This window comes from Dendronephthya gigantea, unplaced genomic scaffold (assembly GCF_004324835.1).
Source record: "Dendronephthya gigantea isolate DGI-Jeju-01 unplaced genomic scaffold, DenGig_1.0 000004F, whole genome shotgun sequence".
NCBI classification, from domain to species: Eukaryota; Metazoa; Cnidaria; class Anthozoa; order Malacalcyonacea; family Nephtheidae; genus Dendronephthya; species Dendronephthya gigantea.
In genome coordinates this window covers 1,157,222-1,181,432 of record NW_021163014.1, presented here as the reverse complement: position 1 = coordinate 1,181,432, position 24,211 = coordinate 1,157,222, and the positions used below count along the sequence as shown (strand labels likewise).

The window sequence follows — 24,211 nt, the reverse complement described above, 5'->3', positions numbered from 1 at the left end:
TAAAAACGACAGATAAATATAGTCAATATATCCAAGGTGTTTTGTATCTAGTTTTTTTTAAGAAACTAGCGTAGTATTTTTGTTTTAAGCGATGGTATTAATGTATGTATTATATTTTTGCAAGAGGGTTGCCAGCCTTATTGTAATTATATACATATATAATAGCATGACGTAACAGCAGTGACCGGGCTGCTTTTGATAAAACTTAACCATTGCAGACCATGTGATTTGAAATTGGTTAATTTGCATACAAGCTGAAAAGGTCTATTTCCGTGGTGTCCTTCACTTGAAGGGAAAGTGTCATCTTTTGATAGATGTGAACGAGTAATTAGTTCTGAATGCTCTGATTTGTAAGAGCTTTTATTTGAGCGTTAGTAACTAATTCGCTCATTTACATCTATATGAAAAGAAAATCGCACATAAAATGGCAACAAAAATTGCAAGTGTGAACGGGCCTTAAATCGAATCGTCCCTGTCGAATCATCCCTGACAGCACCTCGCTTGTCATAGAAACTTCTAGTATTAGTTGGGCATGGGATTGCGTAATAATGCATGCTTCTTGAATTAATTAGAATGCTTGCTTCTGTTTTGAGGTGCATAAGTTTTGTTACTGTAACCTGGTATAAGTATTATAATAACAATGACTGGTCAAAACTTTTGATGCTTGTTGCATTATTATGCTTGTTGGATTAAAATCTTCCCACCATTGCCATTGATATGTTTTTAAAAATCCCTTCATTTTTATTACAATATCTGTTAAATCATCGTTAAAAATTTGATAGATGTCAAATTGATGTTGTGTTTTTCCTTTTTCTGATTCCGATCTCGTTTTAAGGCCCGTTTACACCTGCGATTTTTGCTGCGATTTTCCTCTTTTAATGATGTGAATGAGTAATTTTTTTAGCATTCGTAACTAATTCACTCGTTCACATCATCAAAAGAAGAAAATCGAACATAAATTGGCAAGTGTACAAGCCATATAACATAGCTGCATTCGAGTTCATGCTAGAATATGCTCACGGAGGGCCTCGCGAATTCATTTACAATGAAGGAATGGACTGGAATGACAGTAATTAATGGACAAGTCTACGCGGCACTCAGAGACAACATTTACCACCTCGTGAACACTAACAATGATGGCATCTATGACTCAAAAACAGCCATACTAACCGATGACTGGAATTACGAAAACTTCCACCAATATCCATTTTGCCTCACTCATGTTGTAGAAAACGGAGTAGACTATATCTATGGAACTTCTCTGTAGCTATCAATCTAGGTGGAGCTAGTGCACCAAACCGCGGTGACTATACAATGGGTGCCTATTCAAAGTGCAGCTCCCCACCATAGGAAGCACAGCTACCCCACTTTATATTGCGAGCGGTCTGCGCACCCCAAATGGAGTATCAATAGACCCCGAAGGGCGTATCTTTGTAGCAGACAACCAAGGTGGCTGGAACCCAGCAAACTCGCTCACAGAAATGAGACAAGGCCGATCCCACGGGCACAACAACCCAACCACAGCTGGCTCAGGCTTCACTGGTGTGCCTAAGAAATTTCAAAGCCAACCAGTCAGCCCATTTTTTCCCAAATCTATTTTGATGCCACAGAATGATAACTCCAACGGAGGGCATCATGCTAAATTCTGGCCCATACGCTGGGCAAATGCTGCTTGGTGAGCTCACTGCTGGCGGTATGCGCCGTATCGCCTTTGATAAAGTTCGTGGCGAATATCAGGGAGCTATTTTTAGATTTGCGCAAGGATTCTAAGCAGGCATCAACCGCGTTATCCAAGGTCCAGACGACTCACTTTTCCTAGGCTGCATGGGTGGAACTGGAAACTGGTCATGGAGAGGCTCTACTAGAGGACTCCAACGCCTCGTGAACACAAAAAGCTGCACCACCTAACACTATGGAGATGAAAGCTATCAAAGCAATTCCTGGTGGCCTAGAGATCGATACAATCAAATGGATATATATATGACCTAATTATCAATGAAATTAGACAAGAGATAAGTATACCCAATAATTGCACCATATGACCGACTCGGTCTACCGCACAATTCTAGATAGTTATTTTAATTTTAGTAAGGTAAAACAAATTATTGTTACGTTTTTATTTTGTATTGCCAGTATTTATTTCCCTTCATGTCATACCATCATAAAAGTACTCGATTTATTCTAGACTCATTCATCTCAAACGCAAATTTGCGAATCAAATCACTCTAAATCGTCACATGATTGAGGTTGGATACCAGGGTAAACACGATATAATCATATACCACCACATTTATTAGATGAAAAACGTTTTTCATCAAATTGTTTAGATCCTAGTTATAAATTCAAGATAAAATACAATAGTTAACAACGTTCATAAGGCCCAGTAGGGCTTTATAAAGTGAACAGCCAATGAAATATGTTTTCGTTTGAGGTGCTATGTAATATGTTTTCGTTTGAGATGCTCTCGAAACGTTGAGATTCGTTTGTTTTATCTTTCAGCTTCTCGTGATATTAATCGTTCGTGTTTTTATGTAAAAGCACCTTTTGTCCTGTCAAATGGCCACAAATTATCCAAGTGGGCGTTTCAGCGCCGTAAACTGCGTAATTGTGTGGGCGCCAGCGTCATTGTGATCCAATACAATTTCGGAGGCACTTGAACTTGCGTTCTTCGCTATGTTTCAGATAATAAATGATTCAGCGTCGGCCTCGGACTTCGAGGCGGCTTCTTTTAACACGAACGAACTTCTTTGGCAATAGTTTGTGAGGCAATAATTTTCGTCTATAAATAAGACGACGAAATTTAAAGATCTTTGTTGAATAATGAACTGACGTGTAGTGGAGAAGACTTCATTTGGGCCATTTAAGCGTTCGAGAATAGGTTCAAAACAACGGATTACAAAAAACGTTTGCTGACCGTTTTATTGAGAGCACAGAAAATGGCAAAATATTCCGTCGTATTGTTAGTTGTTATCGTGAACATATTTTATCACGAGAATTGGGTTGATGGTTGCAAGACAGATGTAGAATGTCAACATGGAACTTTCTGTTGTCGCCTTGTGAGGACGTGTAATAAAAATTGTGTTGGAAAATCATGTCGTTCTTCCTTTGATTGTGGTGGACATAAAGAGTACTGTGATCAGTCCAAAAATTTTTGTAAAATTAATAATTCAGATTCTACCGATGAAAGCTCTGACAACAGTTTCCCTATCTGGAAGATAGTTTTGATTGTTGTTGGCGTGATCTTGTTTTTATTGTTATCGTACTTTTGCTTTGATTCTTCTTCGGAAAGTAGTGTAAACTTGAATGCAGTAGGGGGGGGTGGGGGTGGGGGTGCGTGTGCAGCCGGAGGAGGATGTTAGAACTAAATGATTTCATTCATAATATTTTGATTAATAAACAGACCTTACAGTTTATTGAAATGTATCCAATGGCTTCGTTAATTTTCATATTATTCCTTATGTAATAAGTTCATAATTGCTGTCAGAATGAAAGGGATGAACGTTCGATTTTAATTTTAAAATGAAATTATTTTATTATCTTATATAATAATAATTTTAATGGTTCTTAGTAATAATTATAGCCTTAATTTTAATGATAGAATAATTTTAACTGTAAAAATTACGTAATTCAGCCTTTAGGATGCAAAGTAATTTTTTTAGATACAAATACAAATACAAATACAAACACGGACTCAAAACACGGACGTGGAAAACGGGGGACTGGGGGCCCAAGACCCCCGCCACTTTCTGCAATGGCTTTATTAAAGTAAAGTAATGCACATGGTTCATTATTTGAAATGAAACTTAGATTTTCTAAAAAGTAAGTTCTAGGGAATTTAGCCCTCACACTTCATATCTTGATCTGTAGAGCTGATTCATATCTCGTTCGTGACTAGAAATCCCATTCGTTGGTACATGTAAAATTGTTTGGCGGTAGATTTTCTTGTTCGCTTATTTTTAGTTCGCATCGCAGTTTGTATCGCAGCGAGCGAGCCTGGAGCGAGCGAGCAAGACTGCAGACCTAAAACATACAGCTGGCAACATTTAAGATTGTTAGCTTACGAAATGCATTTTGGGTAAAAGTGCAGACCCAAAATGCAGTGCGCTCTCCTTATAAAAGCGACGTCGTGAACTTCGCTTCCTCTATGTTATCCAGGTGATCTCGCGTTCGTATTTTAGCCAATCAGCGCTCAGAAAGGTTGTTCGAATAGAAATCCATTTTTCTGTATTTAATCGATTATATCTTTCGTTATTCTTTATGAAATTAGTTGAAATTTTGTAATTATGTTTAGTTATGACAACTATAGCTGTGACATAAATATGAAACAGAAATAAAATACATTTCAAGAGATATTAATTTGTTTTGATCGAGAAATTGATTTCTATTTGACAACTAGTTCCAGTCCTTTCCCGCCATTTCAGATCACCTGGATTATGAAGTGTCATGTTTGGCTGTTGCTTTTGTACGATGTATCGCTTTTTCTGCAGCATCGTCCTTTCCTTTTATCACTGACGTAAATCGAATAAATTTTAAAATAAATTCAAGCATATAATGATGTACAACGCGTATATATACTGCACAAACGCCTGTTTTACTCTGCTATTTGATAGCAAAACCCCCCTGTGAGTTGTCAATATAAATACCGTTTCTTACAGTTTCTCTGCGGTTGTAGCATGCAAATAAATCTAAACAATGAAATAAACTTATTAACACAACATATACCACAGGAGAAAAGCGACCTTTTATAGTAAGCCTGAGCGTATTAAATTATTGTATTATTATTAAATTATTATTATTGTATTAAATACAAAAATTATGGCCAGTTTCCCACGCGAGTATCCCACGCATGGCAGTTGTGATTATAAACGTGTTCGTGTGCACACGGGCATATTGAAGCAATAATATAATTATCGTCCATGAAAGAGATCTTTGTTGCTTGAAAGTATTTAAATTGAACTAAAGATGGTTTTCACATGACGTCAAAGCGGCCATGCTGGCGTACGGTGGACTTCAAATAGATGGTTTAACTAGCGTTCGAGGGATGGTGGATCTAAAATAGAAAAGTCCATCAAAGAAATAACTTGGAGTACAGAAAATGGCAAAACATTTCATCGCATTGCTAGTTGTTATCGCAATTATAATTTTTCATGAGAAATGGGTTGATGGCTTGATGCTTGCCGGACAGACAGGGAATGTCGCTATGGAACGTATTGTTGTGAACGAGTGAACAGATGCAGCAAAACATGTATTGGGGAACTATGTTATTCTAGCAACGATTGTGGCGGACCTAAAGAGTATTGTGAATTATCTAATAATATTTGTTAAACGACCGAAGAAGATGACGACAGTTCTCCTGTTTGGAAAAAAGTACTGATTATTGTTGGTATAGTCATTGGTTTAGCGTTTGCAGCGTGATTCATTTGCTGCTGTGGCGATAATCATGAACCTAGTATAGGTGTTGTTGCTGCGGGAGGCGGTGGAGGCGGTGGAGGCGGAGGAGGGTGCTAGAACTTTACCTTTCATCAATACATGCATTGAACTGTCCAGATATAACATTAAGATCCAATAATATTATGATAATGTTTTCATATTTATCCCCATATATCTATCTATACATATCTATCTATTAACCTTGTGTATGCATTCAGCTCTTCTGACCCCTTTCCCGCTGCCTCGACAGAAATCCGGTTTAAATGATCATTTGTCAAGTAATTATGGACAGACTATGTCTGAATGTAAACTTTATTTAATGTAAAGTTGATTAAAAATATGTATGCTTGGCAGCATACTGACATAATAACCCGTGATATATAGATATACATGCATGTTGATGCCTGTGGTATACCTTGTATGATAAGCCTATTGTAAAATCGTTTGGCGTTTGCTCAAAAAAACTGAATATTAAAAGTATTCATTACGATATCATGCGATTGTTCGAAGCGAATTTATCTTGTCACTACAAAACACTTTATTGTTGCTATTGTAGATTATTTGAGTGGGCGTTTCAGCGCAATTGCCAGGAAGTTTTGGACTTATCGTGACCACTTAGAAAAAGTCATTAAAAAGTAAATTAAATATGTAAGTATATCATAGGCAGCCCAGACATGTTTTCGTTTCGTGGCGCTCGCGCGTGTACACGAGTCTACTTGGTCTATCATTATGACCATAATAATAGACCAAGTAGACTCGTGTACACGCGCGAGTAGGGCGCTTCGCGCGAGCGCCACGAGAACGAAAACATATCTACGTCTGGGCTGCCTATGAGTATATATCATTTTATATGTGGTAACCTTTTCGTTTATTTTTATGCTTTTTTTTCTTTAATTGTTTTCATAGAAAAAAACTAAACTCCAAGGGCTTTCCCTATCAACCTAATGCGGATAGATTCCTGTGTTTTCAAATATATTGCCTTATTTACGTTCGTAAAGAAGCATCCAAAAAAGGGCATAACTTCGCCAGGAAAAAGAACTAGAACAACTTTGAAACTTGAAAGAAACCTAGCTGGTTAACCAAAACCGCCTCCCTGAGTCCAAAAGACGTCAACTGAGGCGTTTGTTAAGTTTTCGTTGAAGGGTTTAAAACAGAGTAAATAAGTTAGCGTGAAAACTCAAATCGGTGACTGATTAAGAGTACAGAAAATGGGAAAACATTTCATAGTATTCTTAGTTGTTATCATGAACATATTATTTCTACACGAAAGATGAGTTGATTGTATTTGTCTGTCAGACAGAGATCTGTCAGTCGAATTGGAACGTATTGTTGTGAAAGTGGAAATGAATTCAGAAGATGCAAAACAACGCGTGTTAAAGTGCACATGCAGGCTGCAGCCATTGTATATTCTCCATACTTATGATATTCAGTACATTTTAGGATGAAGTACAATACAATTTTTTAGAGGAAAACTTCAAATACATAAAATGACGCCAAATAAGGAACTTTTGTGGTTTACAAGAAAAGAAAACTAATTTGCATTGCTTTATTTGACATCACTTCCGATAACTTCAACAACCAAAAAGACCTTGAAGATGAAGTTTTTTTCTTACTGCATTTCATCGTAAAATGTACTGGGTATCAGAAATATGTATAATCCTTTTTGGTTGCATGTGCACTTTAATGAAAAATGCAAACATACCAGCGATTGTGGCGGGTGTTCAGAATACTGCCATTGCAAAAAAAATTGTAAAACTAAAACTTCAGCCGATCCCAAAGAGTGCTCTAACGATAGTTTTCCTGACTGGGCAATAGTAGTGATTAGTCTTGGCGGAATAGCGTTGATTGTTCTAGCATTAGTGGTGACATGTATCTTCGTTTGTTTTCGCCGTCGTCAACTTCCATCTCGAGAGGAAACTTATTCCACGTGACACTCTTACAAAGCGTTTGAAGAATAGCTGATGCGTATTGTTGAGGGTGGGGGTGTGGAGGAAGGGGTTGTGCGGAATATGATGGGGTGTGGAATAGGTATTGGGGTGGAGAAGGCGGTGGGGGTGCAGAGTGGTGAGTGTCGAGGAAGTGGGAAGGCTGGAGGTGGGATGGTGTGTGGAGTAGGCGGTGGGGGATGTGCAGGTAGTGCTGGATTTTGAGGTGGCGGAAGGGGTGGAGATGGTGATGGAGAGTGTCGATGAAGTGGGAGATTCCACAACTAAACAATACATATTTTAACAGATTCATTGCGTTGTCCAGATATAATATTTAGATCAGTAAACAGTTAAGTCCTTTTTCTTAGTGGGAAGATTTTACAGTTATTTGTACACAGACCTCCAGCTCAGTCGAACGAATCGTTGAATTGTAGCTCAGTTGTAGCGAATAAATATTACATTAATTAAGATTAAGCAATTGCATTGGTTCTTTTTTTATTTGCCATTTAATTCTTTCCTAATCATATTGTTTTCACAATAAATATACCGAAGAGACAAGTTTGATTGTCATAAACAATGCTTCGAGAAACAATATCACATCTGCAGATTTGTGTGCATGGTGATTCATTAGCAATTTTACGCATTTTCACCGTTCTGACTAGTCTTGTATGACTTATTTAAAAGCGGTCTCAAAGCCAAAGGCCTCTTTTTAAACGTTATGTTGTTATTACATTTAACGTAATTGTTACTATGCAAGTTTAGTTCCATATTTCTTTCCGCCTTCCTATATTTTAGTCCTTCCACACCAGTTCAGCATAATCGTTGAAACAGTTCTGTTCGAATTTAAATTGCTGATTAAGATGCTTAACGAATCCAGCGCTATCATATATAACCTGTAATTAGCATCATGATGTGATATAACAACTGCCTAAAATAGACATAACACAGGCAGTTGTTATACCACATTTGATGTTTGAAGACGCTGCCACGCTGCTCCCTGGTTATATTGGAACGTATGTAACGTGTAATTAGAAGAAAAGAACTCATCACTGGTTTGCACATTTGTGCATTTCTGTTTTGATCTCACTTAACATGCCACTGAATAAGTTACGTACTCCGCGATCTTTTGAAAATTCATCAAAAACACATGGTAGCTGTGAAATGTGAGACTTATAGGTAAGTGCACAAGTTTACGGTGGCTCACAGGAGGCACCCATATAAATACGTAAATACCAATCCACAAAATCCGCTCATCATCACAAATCTCATATGCGAGCACGTCGTTCCAAGACCTGCTAGCGGGTTAGAAACGTGCTTTCCCTAGTTATGCTTGGAGCCTGATGAAACATTACTACAGTTTTCAACGAAAAACAAACGAAAGGGACTTGACCAGAATGGCAATAACCGGCATTCATTCTGGTCAAGGCATCTCACACATTTCCATATTGCACCCGGGTTTTGCCAAACATCAAACACATATTCCTAACATTTCATGAATACAATTTTCAAGTCTACAATTCTCCACAATATTCTTCACTACACAATTCCTATAACGGAATCATATCAAGTTTTACCAATCATCAATCTTCATCATTGCCTCCATCTCATATTCAAAAGGCGCCCTCCAACAACCCTACAATGAGGGCATAGCCATCTCCACAGGATCCGAATACCTGCAACTACATATAAAATAAAAATATTGACTAAAAACAGTGTCTGGAATTCCTGATGTGCTGTATTTCCTTCCCAACTATTGTAGTGGTGATAGCTTTTTAATGGAGGTTTCAAAAAAAAATTGAATGAAATGGAAGAGAAGATCAACATATCTGATAAACGACGATGTAATCGTCTCGCCTTTCGCATTTGGACACCCTCTGGATCAATCTCTTTCATTATTTTCGCTACGACATGACGACTAACGTTAATATGGTGGCGAAGCCTCAAAGCATGCCAAATACTTCTATATCCAGACAGCCTTCCTGCTTCTTCAACTTCTTCTTGAATTACTGTTCGTAAATGTTGATCATCAATGACCTGCCCTCTTCGCTTTAAACCTAACGACTTTAAACGACGTTTTAGTGTTCTTAAAGACGTCGATACACCAGCACTATTTAGAAGAACAACAGTTGCTCCATAATTATGGCTATCCACGGTTAAGATAATTAACAATAAGATCCGTAGTCTCTTTCTCCGATACACAATTCTCACAGTACGTTTCTGCATCAGCCGCAGCATTGCCGCACCCTGCACAACTCATAATGATCAATCATGTACTGCTTATATCTTCGACTCCTTGCTTTCCTGTGAGCTTTTAAGTTCAATTAAATTGAGTGAAAAAACGCACCGCGCACGACAGGATAAAAAAGAAAATAAAGTAACCTTGACTTGCGCATGCGCGTAATTATGCGATGAGCCCGCATGTAATTAAAGTGCGTTCAAAAATTTAAAGTGTGTTGGAAAACTTAAAGTGTGTTGGAACATATTTAAAGTGCGTTTGAGAAACTTAAAGTGTGTTGGAAAACTTAAAGTGCGTTTGAAAATTTTTAAAGTGTGTTGGCAAATATTTAAAGTGCGTTTGAAAACATGTAAAGTGCCTTTCGGAATATTTAAATTGTGTTTTGAATTTTTGTGGATTGGTATTTACGTATTTATATGGGTGGCCCCTGTGAGCCACCGTACAAGTTCAAGGTTTCGAATTCTGACGATTTACGGTGTGCAAGCCTCAAATCGTTGACGATTTGGTGAGCAATTTATGAATGTTTTTGCTCACCAAGTTAAAAGGCCCGTTTAGACTTGCGCACATAAACGGGCCTTAAGTATGAAGAATTGCGGCTAGGTTTACATGAAAACAAACCAATAGACCTTTTCAGCTTGTACGCAAATTAACATTTACTGAAATGGTTCAGATGTTGCGACCATGGAATTGCCAATAAAACTTAACCATTGCAGACCATGTGATTTGAAATTGGTTATTTGCATACAAGCTGCAGGTCTATTTCCGTGGTGCTTCTCACTTGAAGGGAAAATGTCATCTTTTGATCAGATGTGAACGAGTAATTAGTTCTGAATGCTCTGATTTATAAGAGCTCGTTTACATAAAATGGCAGCAAAAATTGCAAGTGTAAATGTTGTAAACGGGCCTTTAAATCTTCTGTCGAATGGAAACTTCTAGAATTGCGTAGTAATACACGCTTCTTGAATCGTCAATGACTAAATTTTTAAAAACGCTTTCTTGTGTTTTGAGTTGCATAGGTTTTGTTACTTTAACCTGGTATAAGTATTATATTAACAATGACTGGTCAAGACTTTTGATGTTTGTTGAATTAATATATAATTGTCAATGTGTATTAATCTTCCCACCATTGCCATAGGTATATGTTTTCAAAAATCCCTTCATTCTTATTACATCATCTATCAAATATCGTTGAAAATTTGATAGGTGTCTATATATATATGTGTTTTTCTTTTTCTGATTCCGATCTCGTTTTAAGGCCGTTTACACCTGCGATTTTTGCTGCGATTTTCCTCTTTTGATAGATGTGAATGAGTAATTAGGTACGAATGTTCTGATGTATGAGAGCTTTTTTAGCATTAGTATCTAACTAATTCACTCTTTCACATCTATCAAAAGAAGAAAATCGAACATAAAATGGAAAAAAATTTGCAAGTGTAAAACGGGCCTTTATCTGTTTTGGGAAAGGAACTAGAAGATGCAGCGAAAACCAAGAGCACCGAGAATACGACCTGTCACTTTGCTACGTCGTCCGTACTTATCCACACAACGACAGCCTATTAATGGGGGGCATTGTATCGCAGCAAAATAACCATCCTTGTCGCAGTTTGGGAGAAACAGATCCTGAGGGCGTCTCTTCCAAAATATCGCTTTCAATGCATTTCGTTTCTTCCAACATGGCGGCTCTATAAGCAATTCAAAAAGGAATTGAATGGATAGAGTTTGGGCTTGAATTGCTGGCATTTTACCTCCTAGGTTATTTTATATACTTTCAGGAAAAGATGAAAGTATGAAAGTTTTATTCCTGGTTTACTCTAAATTCTTTGCGATAACATTAATTCGAAGAGCATGAGTCAAATTGCTGGAAATTAAGAGAACAAAGAACTCGGTAACACTTAAGGCCGTAGCCGTAGTCTTAAGGCGATTCTCCATTACCGTTCGCTTCATCCGCGCGGGCGAAGCGTCTTTTGAAAATCGGCCCATGGGACCATGACGGGTCTGGAAAACAAAGCGCGCTTCACCCGCGCAGGCGGAGCGGACGTAATGAGAATCGCCTTTAAGGGTTTCCACTCATCGCATGCATATATAAGTACCGCCACTGGTTGAGAGAGAGATAACTGGACACAACGAGCAACAACACTAGTGAAGAGCCCACTATATATCTGGTGGGATAGCGTACGTAGAGGCTAGCGATGTGGAATTCGTCCAACTGGCTCCACGTTTATATTCTCTATCGCTAGACTAACTTCTAGCAACCTTTTCAAATTGGCTTTTCTCACATACAACATACTGACATCATGTAAATAAACTAGTTAATGCTTGCCTGGTATGGTTGACTGCGTTGTAAATTGAGTTATGCTTTTGGGGTTGTTGATTGAGATGTTGGCCGTGTTCTTCTTGTTAGCAATAAATTTATTCCTTTATGACTCGAAACAGCGAGCAATGATTTCAAGCAGCTTGGTAAAGCTGAACCCCTGTAAAATCTTGAGGTGCGTTTCCCTGTGTATTTATCAACACAAAAGCTGCCTATCATTGGGTTACTTTGTAAAGGTCGAAAATATCCATCTTTGTCGCAAACTGGCAAGACGAAGTCTGCAGGAAAATTTCCACCGAACGTTCGCTTACTTTTTCTTACTCGCTTCCAGCATGGAGGTTCTACGAAAAATTGTAGAATAAAAATATATATTTTTACACCTGATCTGTAGTAAAATTGTTTTTAAAAGCTTGGTTCGCATATGCCACTCTCATCGTGTCTATAAAACCTTGTATATATGTTGTAACTTGATGATGATGATTTTGTAATAAAATCGAAATATCATGAGCTCATGCATCTTTGTCTTGTGTTAACCTGAATAATTTGAATTTCAAGATGTAAATCACCTAGTTTCAAGCTATGCCTATATAGGCACATAAGTTAGATGCTCACACTTCAGAGTCGTTAAGTCAAACCATGCAAAGTATTTACTGCCGTAGGCTGGTCACTCAGAGGGATTTTTTTTTGTTTCGAACGTTGCCCGAATTTTTTGATTCTCAAAATTTTGGGCGGTCAGCTGCCATGCCAGCTGTCCCCCCTGGCCCGCACATGCACCTATGATGTGGAGTACACGCGGAAAGTTGATACGTGTGCAGCGAGCTTTATAGAACATTTCTCATTCGACTATGACTGAAATGGAATGGCTCTATAACAAACCCATGAGTAAAATTTTATTTTAACGAATAAAACCCCAAATGCTCACCTGGTGCGGTTGAATGAGCTGTAACCGGCAGCAACCTTTGCGTTGTTGATTGAGATGTTGGCATTCTTCTTGTTGGCAATGACTCTGTTTCTCGACTTGAAACAGTGGCCGCCAATTTCTGGCAGTCAGCTGACAAAAGACCTTCTTGGGAAGATTTCGAAGTTGGTTTTCCAGTATATTTATCAACACATTGACATCCCATTAATGGAGCACATTGCAAAATTTTGAAATACCCAACTTCATCACAGTCTGGATATACAAAGTCTTCGGGAATGTTGCTACCAAACATTTCTTTATATTCTTTCACCTTCTTTAAACATGGAGGTTCTACAAGAAAATGAGGAAATTAACTGTAACTATATATATTTCTACGTATACTGTATATATTAATTAATATATGTATTCGAATAAATGCGTGTAAAGATTTACATTTCAAGTGTCACATTTTAAACTTCGTTATAAACTGATGAACAGAAAGAGTGGCGTCATAAATCTTTTGCATACGTCAGGATAAGAATCGTATACGACTAGTCGCATCGTCATGCAGATCAGCCTGAACAGGTTATTTTCCGAATAATGACATTTCAGCAACACGTTAGCTACTTGCAATATAATGGTTAGCACATAGCGCGTTGCTGAAATGAGGATTGTCAAATGTTAATTGTTAAAGGTAAAAATATGAAAAAAATCTCATAACAGTAGTGAGTTTCCGCCCCTCTTAAATCGAACTCGAGTTACTCGACAACTCCAATACGTAAGACAGAAGTTGCTTTAATTTCAGACTTTGTCTCGTGTCTTAGTAATTCTATTATAACAAGGCGGCCATCTTTGATTGCGAAATCCTGGCGATATGCATAGTAATTAATATCCTGAATTTCTCGTGATGCCCACCTGGTGTGGTTGAATCAGCTGTTGTTGGAGACAACCTTTGCGTTGTTAATTGAGATGTTGGCAGTCTTCTTGTTGGCAATGACTCTGTTTCTTGATTTGATACAGTGACCACCAATTTCTGGCAGTCCACCAAAATACCTTCTTGGGAAGCCTTCGATGTTGGTTTTCCAGTATATTTATCAACACATTGGCATCCCATCAATGGAGCACATTGCAAAAGTTTAAAATATCCAACTTCATCACAATCTGGATACACAAAGTCTTCAGGAAGGTTGCTACCAAACATTTCTTTATATTCCTTCACTTTCTTTAAACATGGAGGTTCTAAGAGAAAACCAAGCCAACATATTGTAGGTTATAACTAATGAATGTTCCGGGGTTTAAGAATTAAAGAGAGTTAACTTGATCAGGAAAAAGCATAATCCATTAAAGATGATAAATTATATCGCATCATAAAACCCAAGATATAGGCGTTTTGAATTTTCCGGACTATATTCTACAATTGTCTATAATGGATGGCTTGAATGGCTTTCTAGAGCCAGACCCGTCACGAGTAAAATTTCCATATGACATACAGCGGCATCAGTTTAATGAACTTAACCGCCAATTCTCACCTGGTGCGGTTGAATGAACTGTAATTGGAGACAACCTTTGCGTTGTTGATTGAGATGTTGGCAGTCTTCTTGTTGGCAATGACTCTGTTCCTTCATTTGAGACAGTGACCACCAATTTCTGGCAGTCAGCTAACAAAAGACCTTCTTGGGAAGATTTCGAAGTTGGTTTTCCAGTATATTTATCAACACATTGACATCCCATTAACGGAGCACATTGTAAAATTTTAAAATATCCAACTTCATCACAATCTGGATAGACAAAGTCTTCGGGAAGGTTGCTACCAAACATTTCTTTATATTCTTTCACTTTCTTTAAACATGGAGGCTCTACGAGAAAATGAGGAGAACAAGATATAAGTCTAGCAACTGAATTAAGTAGAGTTAACTTGATTCTACTCTGCATTATAATTAATCCTACATTAGAGACAACTTTTTCTGATGAGAAACATAGGAAACCCAGACAAATGAGTTGAAGTTAATAAAAATCCGTAAAACACTTGAGATATGTGTTGAAATGAATTAAAGTATATATGTAATTTGCTACAAAACTACTGTTAGAACCATGTATGCAGCGTGCTCCAGTGGCGCTGCCATTTGACTATGCAACTAGCGACGTAACTTACTATATTATTGGGTCGCTAGTTGCATAGTCAAATGGCAGCGCCACTGGAGCACGCTACATACACGGTTCTAACAGTAGTTTTGTAGCAAATTACTTATACTTTAATTCATTTTAACACATATCTCAAGTGTTTTACGGATTTTTATTAACTTCAACTCATTTGTCTGGGCTTCCTATGATGAGAAATAAGTAGCGGCTCTTCGATCAGTTTTGTAATTTGAAAGTTTTGGTTTGGTATATATTAAAAGGAGGCTGTACAAGTAAATCGGAAGAAAAAAAAAAAGAGACAAAGTCGGGTTATCTATCAGGCATATATGACGAGAACAAATCGTGTTTTAAATATAACCAGAACTTTGTGGTAATAAACATGCACTGTAACATGGGCTGTTTCCACTAGTGGTGCCGTATGAGCTGATAAACACTGAGTAGCTCAGCCAACCAGATTGTGTAACTGCTCGATCATATACGGCAAGTAAATATATTATTATTCGGAATCTGCATGCGTGTCTGACACCAACGACAGAAGGACATTTTTTTGTATACCTCGGATCAACAAACACTCACCTGGTGTAATTAATTGAGTTGTACGTTGGATCATACGTTCCGTTGTTGATTGAGATGTTGGCAGTCTTCTTGTTGGCAATGACTCTGTTCCTTCATTTGAGACAGTGACCACCAATTTCTGGCAGTCCAGCAAAAGACCTTCTTGGGAAGACTTCGAAATTGGTTTTCCAGTATATTTATCAACGCATCGGCATCCCATCAATGGAGCACATTGCAAAAGTTTAAAATATCCAACTTCATCACAATCTGGATAGACAAAGTCTGCAGGAAGATTGCTACCAAACATTTCTTTATATTCCTTCACTTTCTTTAAACATGGAGGCTCTACGAGGAAACCAAGACAACAAATGTAGAGCTATAACTGATGGATCGAATGTTCCGGGGTTTAAGAATTAAAGAGAGTTAACTTAAGCAAGAAAAAACAATCCATTAATGGTTATAAATTATATAGCATCATAAAACCCAAAATATGGACGTTTTAAAGTTTGTATATAGAGTATGCTACATTCGACTATGTCCTGAATGTGCGTGGCTTTCTATAACAGACACGTCACGAGTAATATTCCCATATGACATGCAGCGATATAATTTTAATGAACCTATATAACCACAAAAATCGCAACAAAATCCACCAAATCGTAGAACTATAACTGATGGAAGTTCAGAGGTTTCAGGATTAAAGAGAGTTACTTGATAGGCTACAAAATGAAACGTTATCTATGCATGAAAAATAAAGATGATAATATATCAGCGTCTTGAAACCCAAAATAAATTAAGAAGAGAATTACTTTCGTTTTTTTTTGCTTTAGTCCATATCAATTTTGGGATTTTGTGGATGCTAATATAGTTTTCAACTTGACTCTACTCTGCATTATGATTTCTTTTGCATTTCAGGCATCGCGTTTTGAAGTTTATAGACCATGTCTCAGTCGACTATGGCTGAAAGAGCTTTTAATAGCAAGCCCAAAGTACATGAGTAAAATTCTTTAACGACTTGGATGCATTATTTTAAAAAATAAAACCGCCAAAATCTCACCTGGTGCCGTTGAATGAGCCGTAACTGGTAGCGACCTTTGCGTTGTTGATTGAGATGTTGGCAGTCTTCCTGTTAGCAATGACTCTGTTTCTTGATTTGAGACAGTGACCGGCAATTTCTGGCAGTCAGATAAAAAAAGACCTTCTTGGGAAGCTTTCGATGTTGGTTTTCCAGTATATTTATCAACACAATAACATCCCATCAGTGGACGACATTGCAAAAGTTTGAAATATCCGTCCTTATCACAACTAAGACTCGCAAAGTCCTCAGGGAAGTCGTTCCCAAACCTTTCTTTATCTTTTCTTGCTTGCTTCGAGCATGGGGGTTCTGTGTATCAAAAAGGTTAAAAAAAACTGAAAATTAATTTGCACTGGTATATATAAAGCAACGTTTCTCGGTTCAACTCATATATTCATTAATATTAATAATAAGGTTTAAGGCTCAAAATTATGTCAGTATACAGTTAAAGTATATTTCGTCATATTTCGTACACCTTACAACCTTACAATCGAGTCTGGAATTACTATCATGCACATAATCAATCTAAATAAACCTTTTGATTCTCACCTGGTGTGATGGATTGAGTTGTACTTTTGATTGTGGGTTGAGATGTTGAAACTTTTGTTCCAGTTGTTGGCAGTGGATTTGTTACTTGGCTCGAGACGGTGGGTGATGATTGGTCACAATTTGGAATGTTTAAACCAGTAAAATATTCCGACGTATGTTTCCCAGTAAATTTATCAACGCAGTAACACCCCATCATTGGATGGCATTGAAGAGGTTGGAAATATCCATTCTTGTCACAATCTGGACTGACAAAATCTTCAGGAAAGTTGTCACCGAATTTTTCTTTATCTTCCTTTACTACCTTCCAACATGGCGGTTCAATGACTATAAATTTAAAAATATTTCAAATTCGATTCGTTCATCATAAAATTAACATATTTTCACGTCGATTCTTTCTCTGATCGATGAAATTTACAGCATTTGAAAAGCTTCTGTTAAGCTCGTGATTTTTGCTGTGTTTCTTAATTCTTAAGTCAAACTAATTCACATTTTAGTCCGAAATTAAACTAGTGAAAAGTGTTTGTGGATGGAATATTTCAACAGCCGGCAATATTGTACATAATTGTTCCACTAAATAGAGGCAGCCATTTCTGTTTTTCATACTTATTTTTTCAGGGTTATTAGGTTTGGGTGTTTTGTTCTGAGAAACTGGAAGTCATTTAGCATTCATGATGACAACATAATTGTCGGCTGTTTAATCGATACGGGAAAAGACTATAGATGACACGCTGGCTGCTACGTGTATGAGTGACATCCTTCGATATTTACAAAAAAAAATTGGATATTTTTTTCATCTCTGCCTTCAAGCAATAACGGAGCGGAATGTCAAACTAATTTTAATACGCCAGGATGAAGTCCTCTATTGCGTTAGTAATTAAATGCAGCTTCTTACCTTGTGTAGTGTCTGTGGTCGATGGGGATTTAAGTTGTGTTGCAGTACTTATGCTGGTTGTAATCTCAGATGTTGGCGATGTTCTTTCTGTTGGAAGTGACTTTATTCCTCGGTTGAGTAACCCGCAGTTTGCCACAACTGGGTCTTCCCTGGTCCCAGTATATTTATCAACACAATAACATCCCATCAGTGGACGACATTGCAAAAGTTTGAAATATCCGTCCTTATCACAACTAAGACTCGAAAAGTCCTCAGGGAAGTTGTTCCCAAACCTTTCTTTATCTTTTCTTGCTTGCTTCCAGCATGGGGGTTCTGTTTATAAAATGATTAATAAAATGCTCATACTGAAAATTTATTTGCACTGGTATAAAGCAACGTTTCTCGTTTCAACTCATATATTCATTAATATTAATAATATTGATATTTTTATAACATTAATATCGATTTGCACGAAACTTGTGTCAGTATACAGTTAATGTATATTTCGGCATTTACTAGCCATCCATAGCGGCAAATTCTAATGTTTGTGCCTGTAAATTAAGAGGAATTCGTGCAAATTCGTACACCTTACAATCGGGTCTAGAATTACTATCATGCACATAACCATGCATCTAAATAAACCTTTCGATTCTCACCTGGTGTGATGGATTGAGTTGTCCTTTTGATTGTGGGTTGAGATGTTGAAAATTTTGTTCCAGTTGTTGGCAGTGGATTTGTTACTTGGCTCGAGACGGTGGGTGATGATTGGTCACAATTTGGAATGTTTAAACCAGTAAAATATTCCGACGTATGTTTGCCGGTAAATTTATCAACGCAGTAACACCCCATCATTGGATGGCATTGAAGAGGTTGGAAATATCCATTCTTGTCACAATCTGGACTGGTAAAATCTTCAGGAAAGTTGTCACCGAATTTCTCTTTATCTTCCTTCACTACCTTCCAACATGGCGGTTCAATGACTATAAATTTGAAAATATTTCAGAAAGCTTTGCAGTATTAAATACTTACGCGGTGTACTTACAAGCTTAATTACTTATCGATTGTCACCATGCAAACATAAAAGAATATTTCAAATTCGTTCATCATAAATTAACAAATTTTCACGTCGATTCATTCTCTGATCGATGAAATTTACAGCATTTGAAAAGCTTCTGTTAAGCTCGTATTTCTTGCTTTTTTTCCTAAGTAAAATTAACGCAGGCTGATCTGATCTGCTTTTGATTAACGTTTCAGAATTTTATTCCCGCTCTCTTTTTGGCCTAATTTGAAAAAAAATGTGTACACAAACATGTTAATATCTTAGCAATCCACAAACGTTGGAAACAAGAGAAGTGATGCATGCCGGTATATATTTTTTCGGGCTTTAAAAAAGCTCTAAGGCCGCGTTGACACAATACAGGATTGCTATCGGAACAGGTCACATTTGTATTGAAGATTTTCAATGTTCTAGACCGGAATAAACATACCGAATCATTCAAATTTTAAATTAATCAGCATTTGCAAAAGTCGTTGCTTCATAACGCAAACAAAAATGTCATGACGAACGAATCCCGTACCCGTGTAAAAGAAGACTGAATCGTTGTTTAAAAACTAAATATTCATGAATATACTTTATTTTTAACAAATCAGCAGCGGTATAGGATCCTAGCAAACTGATTGGCTGCAGCAGCGGGCGGAATTTTACGATATCTGGCCACAATCCGGAATCCTAGCTATATTTTATGCTCGAGCGAAAGCAAAGCGTATTTGTTTTGTTTTTTTACAAGAAATTTTTGTTTCTCTTTTTCAAATCTTGAAGATTTATTCCTAAACTTTGACAACTTTATTTTAAAATATAAGCTTAAGGATCAAATTATTATTTTTGTCGCCATTGCTGAGTCTGGATGACTACACAATCATAATGCGAGCGAACCCCGTTCTTTGTAAAAGATAAATACGTTATTAACCGTATTGGTTGGTCCGGAAAGAAGAATATTTTCCCTCGCTCTCAAAAACGTCATTGTTGATAACTCGGAAGAATATTTTTTAATCCGGACCTCGCCGGTAAATAACATATTTATCTTTTCAGTTTTAAGATCTAATAACGAGAGAATATCATGAATATTAATTTGGTGGGTTTTTTTTATTCACCTTGTATATTCATATGGTCAAAAGTTATATAGAGGCTCTGCTGCAGCCTGGGTGTTATGTAAACTGAGCCTCAAGTTTCTAAGCGAAAATTGTGTAACTATATATGAGACTGATTTTTATATATTTTTTATTTTTATTTATATTTATTTATATTTCTTACTCGTTTTTCACCTACCGCATCGCCGCCCACCCTACTGTTGTAAAATATATATAAGTGCATTCATCATCGCTTAAAAACAACGAGGGCCTCGATTATTTGCATATTTTTCATATACTATAGACTGGAGCTAAAAAATCGCGTGCGTTACAATGTCCTTATGTCCATGTATGAACATGAGTTATTGACTGTCAAAGAAACACATAATCTTCAAAACACCTATCACTTGAACCATTCTCTTTCTATAAATTTTAATCAAAGCGTTTTAAACATTTGAATGTTCATTTAAAATACGTAATCCTCTCCATAATATTCAGCGCCAATCAAAGGTGTAGTTAGTTGCCCTAGCCAAATTCTGTAAACAGGGAAACGTCAAACGTTGCAACGTTTCAGCTCAATTGTAGGCACGTTTCAACCGATAGAGTTAAGGCTTTATTCCTCATCGAGTCAATTGGTTTGGAAAGCAAGTGTTGAATAAAAACGCCAGCGATGATTTTTTTATTCCGCATAGGAATTACTTGTTTGCGCGCAAATTGCTAGCTCGCTAAAGTTCAGTTTAAGGTCAAATTACTCACGTTTAACAAAAGACGTCGACCTTCCTTCTGTCTGGCGCATTTGAAGAAGTGTAACTGCATAAAAGAGCACAGCAGAAACCAACGATACTACGCGAACATTCATCGTTAATTCACCCTAATTCTGGCTACAAGAAGTTAAGAACCGACCTCTTCTGTAAAGTTTGCTTCCCAAATTTCTTTTATTTACATTTATGGGCGTTTAATTTGAATTTCAAGTGCGTCATTAACTGCAGCAATAACCACATGGGGTGTTTTGTTGGATAGGATTTCACGCTGATGTGGGAGAAATGCTTCCCAGCGCGTTCAATGATTGTGTGGATTAGTTGCGAACCGATACGAATTTTTTCGGAAATAACTAATTAACAGTATAAATAAATCAGAATTAAATCGAAAATTGCTTCCTTTCTATAGTGCAAAGTGAAATTATAATTTCTGTGCGCTCTCTCAGCTTCTTTCTTTCTTATTCGTATTTTCAATATGAGATAGGAAAAGGAAGTGAGATTTTTCACGTCGGTCCTGACTTGTCTTGTCTTGAGGCTCTTGACATCATATTTTTCAGCTCAAAAATCTAGGGAGTGTCTTGGAGCAAAAAATCATAAAAACGTGCGATTCACCATCGCGACACAGCCCAGAGTAATAATTTACGTCGTCTTGCTGGTATACACGCGTCATAATTAATTAATTCACAACAAGGATAGCCTATATCGTCATCCATCCACAGCATGTCAAGTGAATAAATGTATTGGATAGCTCCCAGTTTAAATCGCCCGAAAGCAAAATTTTATTAGGAACCTTTAGCATGTACGACAGGAACGCGACACAATGACGCAGTTAAATTGTTAAAACACTCCTTCAAATAAATGCTTTGTTAAAAAGCTGTTGCCGGCATTTTATCAAGAGCATGAATTTAGTGAGTCATAATTTGAAATAATTTTGTTTATTTAAGTAAAGGAAAAAAAACGAGTGAGATTCAACATATGAATCAAGCAAGACACAGTTTGAGACCTCATAATTTGTGCTGTTCATTCGAAATTTGTTTTTAATATACTTTACTTTTTTAAATTGTCGGCTGGTCATGCTCTTTGGTTTAGGTTTAGGTTCGGAACAATGCTAAAGAGGCTGGAGCCCTTTTTAAGTAGCGCTCGCTGCAGCATTTGAAAGGCAGATGCTGTACACAAGGCGTGAAAATTAAAGATTTCTAGTTGTATACAGAACGTGGACAACGTGTAAAACTCCCATGTAAACACTAGCGGATGTTTTTATGTAACGTCCGCGTCGTAGATTTGGTGCATCTTAAGGCCCACTGGATGCAAGTCGTTAACGCGACGCGAATATTCCATGTTCAGAAGCAAATAAATTCAACTCTCAAAGAATATTTTAAGAGATATGGGTCCCAGACCATGCACTCAAATGTGTTATCATTCACCAAGGATAACATGCATGACATTATCAAAGTTAGCAGCTGCCGTCATCGCCTTGATAACTGCCGTCGTCGTGTTTGCGTCCTAATTAATTTGGATATCAACAACGTGAAGTTGGCAAAGTTTGGCCCTGTTTGGCCCTCAGGTGTCGCTCGTAAACAATAGTGGAAACATAAATCTTTAGATGATGATTGCAAACTTAAGGAAAAATTTAATTTAATCTCAGGTGGCGTAGTTTTTCACGCGCATTGTGTAACCATATCTCCGGGACGTGACTAGTTTGTGTCATCATGCTGTGTGAGGAATAAACAGCCTAATTAACATTTTTGCGCAAAGTGCTCCTATAACAACTGGTATATTAAAGCATCCCATCAGGCGATAATGATTGTTGGAAATATGACTGCATGCAATATTTCTAGTTTTACGTTTTCATGTCATATCAAAGTACTATTCAGACAGTTTTCAGCTTATAAACGCAATCTTCTGAATTTCTTGCGCTCTCGTCAGCGAAGTTGGCATTTGCACCTAATATAAAAGTATAGTTCCAAATTTCTCAGCATTCTACAGTTCAATCTCAAGTCACAATCATTTCGTCGACGCGTATTCATTAATGTCGGCAGAAGTGACGTCAAATCATGACACGGTAATCAGAATGAGTGCGTTTATTATTTTGTTGTTCCATTACATTCTGGTTTTTGGCTTGGTAGCAAACTGCAAACATGTGCAATTTTCACCTTTGTGGGAACCGTTTGTGCTCTGTAGCAAATCTAATAAAAAACTGAGGCTAATAAATTGCTAATTTGTATATTTGTACACTTATATGTTAGGCATATTATATGTCGCTCTAAATGAGAATTCAAACACTGACGATATACCATCGCTTTTTCACCGGTAATGACGAACGATATTGACAATATGGCCTGGCTTAATTTCGCGTTAAATGTTAATGTTTACAATGAAATCATCATCTATTCTGATGCGAAACTTCAGTGCACAAATGACAATTTCAGATTTAACTATTCACATCGAACCATGCGAGTGCCTCTAATAACCAGCTGTTGAACAAACACGCCTAAAAACGATGAGATTGATTGCATATAAACAGGATTGTACAATGCGGCATGCGCTGCCCATAATGTCCAAAGCTGTTATCAACATTGAACTATGTTGTTAAACTGGATTTACTTTCAACAATGCTATTTAATGTTGTTGCAAGTTTGAAATATGTGGGCAGCATAACATGGTTCAATGTTGTTAAACCGTGGGCTCACTCTGGGGGTAGATCACGATTACCGTTTACCGCTGCTAGACGATTGTCTCTGCCGCCTGACACGAGCTTAAATTGCATAAATTTGACTTATTACAGAAGAATTAATCAAGTATATGGATAAGACAAGGAATATCTCAATTTTATTCAAATCCTTACGACCTATTTATTTCAACACTCCAACAATCTAAAGTTTCACACACAATATGCATTGCACTTCACCTAAACCTTTTCAACATGAAGGCTTTAACTGGCTAAATCAAAAAATAATCTCAAGAGCCTCGTCGAAAACGATCAGTTTTCCCCTTAAACGTGAATATTTAGGCTTGTAGCCAAAGTGATTTGTCATTAAGACGAATATTTTTGTCAGTTGTGAACAGATGTCCAACCTACAACTTAATTCTAACAAAGCTATTAGACATGCATACTCCAACGTAATTCCCTGGTGTCCAGAGGCCGCATGGAGTTTTTATGATTTCTAATTTGCAACGTATATTATACAGGGTGCCAAAAAACCCCTAAAACTAGTTGAATTCACCCATAACAATGTAATAGTTAGAATTTGATTGCCCTTATCAATCAAGCACCCTGTTGAGCCCTACAAGTCTATTAATGTTGACATAAGCATTTTTATGCATGATGATAGCTAAG

The 24,211-nt window shown here is 37.2% G+C and overlaps 1 protein-coding gene across 4 annotated transcripts; it reads right to left on the bottom strand.

The window, feature by feature from the left end:
* Positions 1 to 10,629: 10,629 nt before the first annotated feature.
* On the bottom strand, positions 10,630 to 21,086 carry LOC114515670. 4 transcript variants are annotated; one of them, XM_028534964.1, is made up of 12 exons: positions 20,873 to 21,086; positions 18,646 to 18,969; positions 18,011 to 18,322; positions 17,202 to 17,442; positions 17,119 to 17,162; positions 16,552 to 16,878; positions 15,516 to 15,839; positions 14,330 to 14,656; positions 13,716 to 14,039; positions 12,825 to 13,151; positions 11,912 to 12,243; positions 10,630 to 11,273 (listed from the first exon to the last, which is right to left on the bottom strand). In XM_028534964.1, the coding sequence occupies exons 1-11, from the start codon at positions 20,973 to 20,975 to the stop codon at positions 11,942 to 11,944; spliced, it is 2,955 nt and encodes a 984-aa protein (XP_028390765.1). In that variant the 5' UTR covers positions 20,976 to 21,086; the 3' UTR covers positions 10,630 to 11,273; positions 11,912 to 11,941. The 4 variants fall into 4 exon arrangements, with proteins under 4 accessions (XP_028390765.1, XP_028390764.1, XP_028390767.1 ...); XM_028534963.1 differs by having other exon boundaries at positions 17,119 to 17,442; XM_028534966.1 differs by having other exon boundaries at positions 14,330 to 14,385; positions 15,572 to 15,839; positions 17,119 to 17,442.
* Between the last annotated feature and the right edge of the window lie 3,125 nt (positions 21,087 to 24,211).

What these genes read in the sequence shown, in the direction of transcription:
- LOC114515670 (XM_028534963.1), bottom strand. Translation starts at nt 20,975, where the DNA reads ATGAATGTTCGCGTAGTATCGTTGGTTTCTGCTGTGCTCTTTTATGCA. An exon ending in AACTCAATCCATCACACCAG is followed by an intron (nt 16,879 to 17,118) that starts GTGAGAATCAAA and finishes TTTGATACACAG; the next exon opens with AACCCCCATGCTCGAAGCAA. An exon ending in AGTTCATTCAACCGCACCAG is followed by an intron (nt 14,040 to 14,329) that starts GTGAGAATTGGC and finishes GTTTTCTCTTAG; the next exon opens with AACCTCCATGTTTAAAGAAA.